The sequence below is a fragment of the Zeus faber genome, assembly GCF_960531495.2.
Source record: "Zeus faber genome assembly, chromosome: 3".
NCBI lineage: Eukaryota > Metazoa > Chordata > Actinopteri > Zeiformes > Zeidae > Zeus > Zeus faber.
In genome coordinates, this window is record NC_137190.1 from 7,662,412 (window position 1) to 7,674,346 (window position 11,935).

Genomic DNA, 11,935 nt, shown 5'->3' on the forward strand with positions numbered 1-11,935 from the left:
CAAAAGCATCTCATAAATGACAATGTTATGTAATATTACTATAATTTTCGGCAATGCTATTCCAACTTTTTAAGAGGAGCAGCCCAATTTTTTAAGAGCATATTTTTCCCCAGGTTCTCTTATGCATGAAAACACTAAATATGTGCAAGATCAGCACGTTGACCTGTCCATGCTACAATGCAATAAAATAAACATAAAGTAGACTCAGGAACCTACTATTATTTTAAATTTGACTTTTTTGGTTAGATGACAAAAAAATCACAATACAAATTGCTGGTGTTCGTGATTGAGCATGAGTTGATGAGGTACACTTTTTTATGCATCACTTTGAATAGTAAGGCCTTAATTGAACCACTATGTAAAATTTATTATTTATTTATATTTAACTCTTAAAAATAACATTTCTGTAATTTCTTAAGAACCTCTGATACAACGGACTCCTGGGGGGGGGGGGGGGGGGGGTCCACGGAGGTGGGTTTGAGAAGCATTGCCTTACAGCGTATGAGAGAGCGAAGCAAAGAAGCGTGATTGTGGGCGAGGCAGCTTGAGTCTCCTTCCAGATGGTCGGGGGCGTTTGGAGTCTTCAGATTCCCGTCTGCCTTTGTTCCACTTCATCCAATTCACATTAATTTCACTTCTGGCTCCATTCACAGGTTTGTGCAGCTTACATTCAAAAAGCAGAATACTGGACTTATGTTGTATCGTAGTAGTAATATTCCTTGCACCACGGTCTCTGGTTTGATGTACACTTTTTTTTTCCATTTAGTATTTTCTTAGAAACAGGGAAACTGTGGAGTTTTTAGGAATACGGACAAACGGATAAAACATGAGATGGAGTGAGTGTAAAATCTTCCTCTTCCTTTAACAACTAAATGATGAAGTGCCATTGAGAAATGTGCAGGAGCCACGGGATCTCCTACGGATGAACTGTTCGTAGGCACGCTGTGTGCAACGCTGCCTCCCCCACAGCAACAGCTCGCCAAGAGCGCTATGAAGTCATTCTACAAACCGGACATGAAGGCAAATACACGAGAGAAACAAATGAATGAGGAACAAATCAACGTATTAAGATTTATTTTTATGGATGACAAAAGGCAAACTTCCAATGCTATCGCAAAAAAATAAATGGCATGGAAATGTAAAATAACAATTTTCTTTCACGCTATATAAAAATAGAAGCTATAGTCACAGAAACTAAACATCATAAATGGAAAAGAGCCTTTCACGCAACCATATATTTACCATTACATTTATGACAGCAACAGTGCTGCTTTAGAGAATGCCATGCAACAGGAGCAAAGCAAAAGCTGTGCTCCGCAAATCTCGAGTGGATGCCGTTCCTCATCTTTGGGGAGAAAATGTTAGTTATCGTGCGTTGCAAAATCCATGCAGGAGAAACGCATCGCAGCCCTGCCTGAACGCAGATGAAGCGAGAGTCACCCTGAAGGGTCCCCGGTACACCTCGTGCATTTGTTCCTGGATCTGGTTAATAAGAGGGTCGTGTCGGGGGGTAGAGGGTTTCCTTGACTTTAAATCAGAGCACCATCCATGTCACCCAAGTTCATTTGGAGCCGGAATACGGAAAGATAACTATCAGGCAAAGAGTTCCGCCACCTTCCTGTCCTCCGTTCTCCAGGGTGTTGGTGCATTCAGTGTCCCTTCTCCTCGTGAGGGTCGGGGTGGAGACGAAGGTCAGGGGGCATCGGGCAACGCTGACTTCCTGTTTCGAACCTGAACCACCTCCTTCCTCTCTTTCAGAAAGTTACCAAATGAGGCACATTCTTTGCTCTCCTCAGTCACTACAAGAAAAAAATAAAAATAAAAAATAAAACTCATTAAAAAAAAAAAAAATCGTAAAAAGAGTAGGAGGATTTTTCTTTACAGTTTTTTTTTTGATACAAATCATAAAAAAATGATTTGCTCCCTTATAATGAATTAATATTCATAAAAAATTAATTGTCTAAAATGATCCAATAATTTTTACATGCAAAAGAAAATGACAACAGTGAATTTATGATGAAAGTGGTTAGGGTTAGGGTTAGGGTGAGTTTCTTCAGATTGTAGATCATCTGAAGCCCAGGAAGCAGAGCTGTCAAGTATATTTACAAATCGCCAAACACATTACAATCTATAAGCCATTAGTAGGCCCCCAATAGCCAGTTCTGATCAGTGAAAGTTGTCTGCAGGTCATTAAACCAACTCCTTTAATGAATGACTAGCTCGATAGTTCTCGATTAGCTATGCAACACTTTTTAGTCCCTTCCCTGTGCAGGCTAAAAAAAAAAAAAAAAAACAAGTGATAGTGGCACAGCTATGAACCTGTTAAAAACTTTGGAATTAGTCTTATTATCCCTGAAGACTGGAATCAATAAATCTGGATAAGAGCAATCAAAAATCACAATGGAATAATTCAGCCAGTTTTTAAAGCCATTACACACAAGTATTCATGAAACCTGAGGACTTTATAGACCGATCAGCCACAAAATTAAAACCAGTGACAGACATAGTGAATAACATTGATCATCTGGTTCCAGTGGCACCTGTCAAGGGGTGGGATATATTAGGCAGCAAGTGAACAGTCAGTTGTTGAAGTTGATGTGTTGGAAGCAGGAAAAATGGTCAAGCGTAAGGATCTGAGCCACTTTGACAAGAACCACATTGTGATGCGAGACGACTGGGTCAGAGCATCTCCAAGACGACAGGTCTTGTGGGGTGTTCCTGGTATGCAGCGGTTAGTACCAACCAAAAGTGGTCCAAGGAAGGACAACAGGTGAACTGGTGACGGGGTCATGGGCGCCCAAGGCTCATTGATGCACGTGGGGAGTGAAGTCTAGCTCGTCTGGTTCGATCCCACAGAAGAACTACTGCACCACAAACTGGTTTAAAAGTGAATGCTGCTAAGATAGAAAGGTGTCAGAACACACAGTTCATCACAGCTTGCTGCGTCAAAGTGCCCAGGCTGACTCCTGTCCACTGCCGAAAGCGTGTACAACGGGCACGTGAGCGTCAGAACTGGACTATGGAGCAATGGAAGAAGGTGGCCTGGTCTGATGAATCACGTTTTATTCTACATCATGTGGATGGCCGGGGTTAGAGTCCGATCCCATCGAGCATCCGTGGGACGTGCTGGAACAACAAGCCCGATCCATGAGGGCCCCACCTCACAACTTCCAGGACTTAAAGGATCTGCTGCTAACATCTTGGTGCCAGATACCACAGGACACCTTCAGAGGTCTTGTGGAGTCAATGCCTCCATGGGTCACAGCTGTTTTGACGACACGAGGGGGAGCTACACATTATTATTGGTTATAAGTAGTGGTTTTAAGGTTGTGGCTGATCGGTGTATATATCTATATTAACATATGTATTGAGATTCTATAAATAATCTTAATTAACCCCCGGGATCAATAAAGTCTTATTTTATCAGGGTGTGTGTTTATTGGTTGCCCTGGTTGGTATCCTTTAGTGTCCTGATGTACCGCCTATTTCTCAAGATGAAAAAACAAACCGATCTCACTCACCACTGTGGTCGATGTCGTCTGTGTCGCTGTCCTCTTCCTCTTCCTTGTCGTCGGGGTTACCGCGTGTGAAGATGAGGTCACTGGGGCCTGCTATGGCGGCTTCTTCTGTAACCAGGAAGTCAAGTTATGACCTGTTTAGTAGGGGTGTCACGACTCCGATTCGAAATTGAAAATCGATCAAAATGAGCGTTGGATTTCGAACTCCGAAAGCACAAATCAGGTTCGCGATTCTGCCTGTATTTTTGTGGGTGATATTGTCAAACATTGTTCGCCATATTGGGGCACTCAGGATCCGCCAGTGAACAAATGCAGTGCGGGCAGTGCTGATGGGAGAGCTGCGGTTAGCTCCGCGGAGGGGTCTGCTGTGCCACATCCCTCAATGCCCTCTGTACCTGCCCACCTGGCAATAGGGCTACAGGAACTAAAGTTGAATATTACAAAAAAGATTCCAATAACTTTCAATAAAAGTTCATCCAGTTTGTTGCATAGTCAAGGCACATTAGAGAGAAATGTTCCCGGTAACGATGTGTGAAGTCTGCGGAGAGATGGAGATGCATTAGAGCACCGGCGCGTCTCCCTCTCCTCCGGCGTTTCATTGTGTGTACAAGGGAGAGTGCTGCTTTGACCAGCATGTCCATTAATTCCACAGATGCGGCGATGAAAGTGGGAAATAAACACCATCATCACCGATGGAATGTCCTCTAGTGCAGAGGTTCCCAACCATCGGCACACGGACCGTGCCGGGCAGGGGGGCGTTTACCCGGATGGAGAGAACACGGGTGGGATTTTTCCAGGAGCGATCTGATCCACAGAGGAGCAGCAGCAGGAAGCTGAGTAAATGAAAATCATCTATAGTTTTTATTTGCTTTGTATGGAGAACAGATCGCTCTGATGGAAGCTGTGGAGCTGCAGGTAGTCATTTGCCTTTTACTACCAGCGTTCCCCTCTGGCAAAAATTGCATCCATTTTTCAGCGCTTTTATTAGTGAGTAACTTGAAAGTAGTGTAATAAGTAACTTATGTTTATTATTCTAGAGTCTAATTTTACTAAAGCGCTTAACTGTTTAGGTGCGTTGTTTAAATATTTTTATTATTTATTATTTTTGATTTTAAAATCAAAGTAAGTTCTTGAGAAACAAAGTGTTTTTCTTTACAAATCAAGACTCGGTAGTCTGACAATGGCATAGCCGTCAGTGCTGGAAAAAAGTATATGTTTGAATCGAAAATCTAATCAAGTCCTGACTTTGAAATCGAAAGTCAAACCTAATGGCGGTTTTTGAGAATCGTGACACTCCTAATGTTCACTCATCAGACAACCACAGAGAGATTACAACAAAGATCCACTTCACACATAATCTTTTGTTTTCCTCTTGTTGTTGAACCTCACACCCAATGGAGTGTGTGTCTGCAATAGTGAAAAAAGCTATTCTAGCCATTGCAGTAATTCATACCTTTTATTTTGCATCCGTGTTATCTTAAACACTATACACTTCTTAGATAAATATTGTTAAAATACTGGTAATAGATGATACTGATATTAATTATTCTACATCATGACATTCTAGTACATGTGATGCTCTGAGACTTCTTACCTGTACGTGGCGCTGTCTGTATGCTGACCTCCCCCATGTCCTTCCTCAGGTGGTCAAGCTGTTCCTGCTGCTTCTTGCTTTGAGCTTCAGCCTAAAAATACATCAGCCGCGTGGGAGCAGATTGCAGCGGGAGGATTCAAGATTAAAACGCAAGATTAGAATTAAGACGGTAAAAGATGCCGACAAGCTTGTAGAGAATTCTAAAGAAAAAGCAGATTATGAAGCAAACAAAGACATGCATATATCGGGCCAATTATGAGTGAACTCAAACACACTCAAGTTCAAGCATATACTCAAGTACAATGTAAACACAGCTACAAAGTACTCACCAGCTCTTTGTGCAGTCTTTCATACTCTGGACGATATTCCCTACAGACGACAGAATGGAACGGACAAGTTTGAGTTACTTGATATCATGCATTTCATATCCAATAATAATTTCAAAGACAGCAGGCAAGTTGATATACCAGTGTACTACACCAAGGGTCCCCAAACTGGAAATGACAGTCCTCTAGTGGTCTGTGAAGGAAGTGCAGGTGATCCGCATGGTCGTTTTCTTTTACATTTATTTATTATTTGACTCACTAAATTTTAATGTGGGGGGAGTTTTTTTATTGTGTGATTTGGACTTTTTGTCAGTGAGGTTTAAGTAACAATTGTATTTGTTATCATAGGCAGTTAAAGTGTGTACAGCTCTTCTTTTTGGGGCAGGGGTTTGCCATAAATAAATAGGGAATCCCTTTACTACACTATCTGAAAATACTAATTGAACACAGTTTGGCTTGCTCTGAGAAGTTTCTAGTCAAGATTTCTTCAGGCCAATGTGAACTTCTGTGTTATATTTTGACATGGTATTGCTGCTCCACTCACGTCTCATACTCCTTGGCAGCCTCTCCCACCTGGACAAACAGCTCATCCAGTCCGCTGCCCGTCACTGCAGACACACCCACCACCTGCAGACAACTTTCACTGATCAGAACTGGCTATTGGGGGGCCCACCAAGGTTCATGCACACTCACCAGACTACACAACTGAATGAAGGTTATAATATTAAATTATTCTCCCAGGCGTAAACCCCCCTTATCCTTTTTCCCAGTGTCTTACCCTCAGGTTGGTGTAGAACTCATCCAGGACCAGGCTCATGGAGCGGGTCAGGTTGCTAGCATACGAGGTCTCCTGGTTCAGAGCATCCTGGAACACCTCAAAGTCTTGCATCCATTCCACGGCAAAACTGTGATCGATGATGTCCGTCTACAGAGCACGCAAGGAAACAAGTAAACCAAAGGCTCCATTCAATGTATATCAATCATTTAATTTGGCAACTACTATAAATGGAAACAAGCTTGGTGACACTGCTGCACTAACATATTGGCATATTAATATGTTTCACAATACCTTTTGTAACAAACAGAGCTCAGGAAAAGAGAGGGTAAAATACGAAGCATGGACGGTAGACTTGAGATTTAATTTAGCAGATTATACATGTATTGTATGCACTGTGTTCAAGTTAAGCTCAATAATTGGTCCCAGGGAAGAGATGCTTATACTCTGAGTTCTTCATGTTGACAGAAGCTTTGGTTTAATACTCCACTTTACTCAGCCCCTGCAGTGCTGGGACTGCAGGGGGTATATTAATCGCGAGAGCAATAGTAGGTTAATCACTGAAATTAAAAGAAAGGGCTAAGAATAAAAGTTGGTGTGAAAGTTGTTCTATTTAAGTCAGTGGTTTGAAACATCTTCTCATGAGAGCCATTTTAAAACCGCATGAAGGAAATTAGCTTACCTTGTTCATGGCAACAATGAAAGGAAGCTTTGTCTTGTACAGAATGCTGAAGAAACACAAATAAAGACTCATGAGTGACGATGCTCACTCTCCGGCATTATTTTTCCTAATTAAATGTAATGCTTTTAATACCCTTTAATGACCAATGGACACCATGTAACAATTGTTTTATTGTTATATATTTAAGTTTAAAATATAAAATCAACATAATGGTATAGTATTGCCAGTGATACTGATATAAACAAGACTACTTAGCAACCTGCTTTTGCAATGCATTTCACCTTCTTCCACCAATACACTCACTTCCACTTATCCGACAAGAACATGACCTTGGATTGAGTCCAATGTGATGCGCTCACCTGCAGGCGTACAGCATGTTGGACATAAAAGTTATGGGGTTGACACTGCGAGACGTGTCCATCACATACACCACCACACAGGGGAACGAGGAGGCCTGCACACAAACACAGGGAAGTTTTACTGCACTTTAAAAACTAAAATTAAACTGTGTATAATGTATCATAGCTAGGATTTGGTATCAAGACACTGTATAGGAAAACTGGGGTAAAACTGTATAGAACCGTGGATGAAATATGAACAAATACATTTGAATTTGTATAACATAAAACTAAAATATTTATATAAGGACAATGGGAGTCAGCCTTGGAATAAAAGGGCTTATAGTCTCTCGTAACAATATGAAACAGGTGTTCGCTTTGGGTTTCCAATAAAGTCTTAAAGACCCACCAAGCTCTCTGTGATGATGGTCCCTGACGCAGACCAGGTAAACACTTCAATCTGACCTGGGGTGTCAATCAGCACATATCTGAAAACAAGATCAGCAGGTACACAATGTAGGAGAACAGTTTCCAGATATTTTTCCAAATGTAACACAAAAACATTGATTTCTACCAAAGTTAATGTTAATGTGGAAATAATCAGGACTGCCATATCTCAATGTAATTACTTAAAAGAGAGTACAGTATTTATGAAAATATTCACCAATAAGAAAATCAGTACAAACAGCAATAATAACAAAAAGTAATAAAAAATAAGCATAGGGAATTACAACAGAATGATATTAAACCTGTGAGACTACACTTACTGGTGATTATGCTGTTTCTTCTCAATGAACTTCATAACCTGAGAATGTTAGCCAACAAAAGTCAGAGTAACTCACATGCATAATGATCCTTTTTATGCTGGAACAACTTACTTTGCACTGCATTTTTTAAGGGTGCAGGTTCAATTGCATAGAATCATATACGCCTCTTTTAGTATTGGCAGTTACAAAATTAAACTTTGAACAAACAATTGTCCATGCAAAAAATGAATCAGTGGTTTTTGACTTATTGAGACCCCCCCTACAGAGGTCTGGGTTGAACCCCAAATGCTGAAGAATTCTACAGATGCCCTTCTACAGCGATAATGTTGAACTGGGATGCCATATACAGCCACTTCACTAAAATGTGTTTGCGTAACACAAGACATAGATGATGTCACCTGATCGAAACGTGTTGCAAACAGGTTGAGAGACGTCACAATGCCTCCATTGGGTCCAAGGCCATACTGCTTCATAACTTCCTTATAGTTGACAGTGTCACGGATATCTGCACCGGGTGTGAATGGGACAGGGAAACAACCAATATATTACTCAGTCAACTGAATGTAGGCCTGAACCTCTCTCTCTAATGGTAATAATAGTAATAGCAGTAGTACTAAGGGTTGCGCCTATAATAATAATAATAATAATAATATATAAATATAAATGCAGGCAGCAATACATGGGTTCCAGTTTAGTTGGGTTTGGTACTTATTCGTTTTCCGGGTTCTCTGAAATGCAGCACAGCACATTTTCTGAGTTTACAATGAACACTGCATGGGCTCCCCCGGTCTGTCGCCTCCTGGTTGCTCGTCTCGTGGACCAACCACTATGCGGTCTACACAGCGCAACCCTCTGAACGTGCACGAGCAGCCAGAGACGGAAAACCGGACTTGAATAACATCAGTTAATGATGTCACAAAGTGCCTCGCTTCACAAACTAATCAAGGGACGCCAACATTTTTCAACTTCCGGTTAATTGTCGACGTTTTTTGACTAATTCCTGCTCCAAATGTAGATTGATACGGAACTAACTTGAACCGCAAGATATTTGAGACATCCCGGTTCTAACGAGACCCCAACCATGTCCGTGGGTTCAGCGTTTGTTGTGTTCCATAGCCTTTTAGCCCCAAAAACGCCAAGGAGAAAAATAACAACAATCAGAGCAATAAACTGCAAAGGAAAATAATGTTTCCCTTCTGAGTTGTAAACCTAATGCGGCTTATCTCAACCACACATAGGGATACACAGCGTACACAACCCAATGAACCAAATAATTCCGCCCAAAAGCGGTCTTACCGATGTTGGCAGGGAAAGGGACTTCATGGACAGCAGGATCTAAGTTAATGACATAAGGAGGGGACTTCTTGGTGTGCAGGTGAGCCGTGAGTCTCTGGAAAACACAGTTCGGACAAGTTAAATCAGATGTGTGCGACGCAAGCTCGAGTCTCCAGACTCAACATCAAACTAGCTCAATGTACTACTGCAGTTAGCCGCACTGCCTCCCGTCACCTGCACGAAAGTAGTTTTTCCTGAGCCCGCCATGCCCAGAACTATGAGACACACGGGCTTCTGTGGGGAGGCATCCCCGGAGGATGACTTCTGAGCGGGACTACCCTCCCCTGAATCACCACGGTCCTCATTTTCCACAGAAACGCCGTCAGCACCCGCACCGGACCCGGCAGCCGCCATGTTGCTCCACGCCGTAAACAGGAGTGCCGTAAGGCCATCGTGACTGTCGCAAAATGCCTGAGTCCATTGATCCGGCTCGTGCGTCTCTTCGCGCGTCCAAACATGGAAGCAAATCATCTGTTTTGTGATTGAATATTAGTCTTCGCTTTTATTTTTTTCAAGGAGACAAATCATCTGTTTTGTGATTGAATATTAGTCTTCGCTTTTATTTTTTTCAAGGAAACAAATCATCTGTGATCGAAATTAAGTATATTTGGTGAGTACCGTCATTCGCCATGAGGGGTCAGTGTTGTTTTCTACCGTGCCGTGCCGTCAGAGGCCGCTATAAAATGGATGGTTAATGGAGATATGCGTTTCTGTTTCTTTTTTTTAAGATATTTAAAAATGTCAATACCGATTTGCAGATTGGTAGTATTTATTCACATTTGCCAGCTGAATTACAATTCGCTTTTCTGTCGTAGCGGGAAATGACCCCAGGACGGCCTGAGTAGCACCCCTGAGGTGATCCTATGATCCTAGAACAGGTCGCAGGTCAGTTAGTGTGTGTGTGTGTGTGTGTGTGTGTGTGTGTGTGTGTGTGTGTGTGTGTGTGTGTGTGTGTGTGTGTGTGTGTGTGTGTGTGTGCGTGCGTGCGTGCGTGCGTGCGTGCGCGCACGCTTGTGTGGGTTGCAGCTGCCCCCAATGACAGGACGGGGTTGGTCATACTGACAGATTTACCACTGTTTACTTATGCAGTGTCAGATCGAGATGTACATTACAGTCTGTCCAACATTCTTTCCAATACATACATCATCATAACCACATTTGTCACTTTGCTGCTACACCACCTCGTTACTCGACTTTTTTAATGACAAGGTGTTTCAGCTTTGTGACTGCTGTCATTTGGGATGGCTCCGCGATCGCAGACTGTGGAAAGGTCAATTTGTATTTTTTCCCCCAAAACAATAATATCTGTATTGGGAAAGCGTTTGACTACCGCACCGGAGTACCGGCAATTTACCCCACGGCAACTTCACTTTTACTCAAAAAAGCGAGCGAATTCCAATGGACAGTTCTTCAGGGCCAATTTCGATTATTTTTAACCCCAAATATAATTTGTCCATGGTTTTCGAAACAAAAGCTCAAATTGTGACCATGGTTGAAAATACAATGTGCTATACATATTTTGCTCTTCACGATATTTTTTGTGTAAGCCTTTTCAATATTTTAACAAATCCTGGTTTTGGTTCAATTTTGAAATCAGAAGGACTGTTCATAATTGAGCTGGCTGGATTGGAACATTTTCTACCTCGATATCAGCATGTTTTCACACACAAGGGCGCAGCAAATATCTGGAGTGTGATTCTTTAAGGAAGTTTTCCAGTGGCTGGATTCTGCGAACGACAGCCAGCGATTCCATTATTTTCTTGTTTATTTTGGGTCTGACCATCACATTAAAAGAGGCCAATAAAGCAAGAATAACTGTTAATGTCGTGAGAAAGGGATAGAAATGAACTCCACAAACCACTACACTCTTCGGGGGCAAATGACGGCTGGATTGCGATGAAAATCGTACATAAAGTGAATTCATGAATAAAATCAGTCAACTCATTTAGAAAGGATGTATTAACAAGAAATAGGATAACAAAACAACGTTTCAACTCATAATGACAACGATATCCGCAATCATAGTAATTATTATCAACAATGTGTTAATAGCACTTCTGAACAGAGTTTCTGAGCAGTTGAACGTTGAACTCTGTTGAGTCATTACACTGTTTTGGTGTCGCATAGCTGTGGGCAGCAGACGACTGAGCCCTCACTTCTCACATGTGTTTCTGATTGGACAGCTGGAGAGGTTTCCATGGAAACCTCACGATCGCACCTGGAGCCAAGCTGTTGGTCTTTTTCTCTCTCTTTCTTCTTCTCTTTCACTCATTTTCCTCACTTTTAGCCCCCGCTATCGTTGATGGTTTTTGGGGGGGAATAATAAGAATTTCAACATTTTCAGTCTGAACATTTTACTTGACTCGTACAATATATGCGGTAAACTAAAGAGGTGAGAAGGGAGCTGAATAGCGATCAGTTATTATTTTTTTTGTCACTTTTCTATCACGAGAAAGTCAAGAGCAAATCAAATAAAGGCCAAGATTATAACAAAAAAAAAATCCTCACCGATCTATAAAACAGTTGTCAATATGAAAAGCACAGGTAAACTCTGGAAAAAAAAAAAAGAAAAAAATTCACATACATTCTGGATTGCATCT

General features: G+C 41.6%; 1 protein-coding gene across 2 annotated transcripts; it reads right to left on the reverse strand.

Moving 5' to 3' along the window:
• Positions 1-1,057: 1,057 nt before the first annotated feature.
• gpn1 (GPN-loop GTPase 1) lies at positions 1,058-9,690 on the reverse strand. Of its 2 annotated transcripts, none has more exons than XM_079997639.1 (13): positions 9,510-9,690; positions 9,297-9,390; positions 8,399-8,505; positions 8,001-8,038; positions 7,643-7,721; positions 7,255-7,349; positions 6,896-6,941; positions 6,217-6,363; positions 5,983-6,065; positions 5,442-5,481; positions 5,113-5,203; positions 3,522-3,623; positions 1,058-1,799 (listed from the first exon to the last, which is right to left on the reverse strand). In XM_079997639.1, the coding sequence occupies exons 1-13, from the start codon at positions 9,687-9,689 to the stop codon at positions 1,693-1,695; spliced, it is 1,209 nt and encodes a 402-aa protein (XP_079853765.1). In that variant the 5' UTR covers position 9,690; the 3' UTR covers positions 1,058-1,692. The 2 variants fall into 2 exon arrangements, with proteins under 2 accessions (XP_079853765.1, XP_079853764.1); XM_079997638.1 differs by having other exon boundaries at positions 3,522-3,626.
• Positions 9,691-11,935: the final 2,245 nt, after the last annotated feature.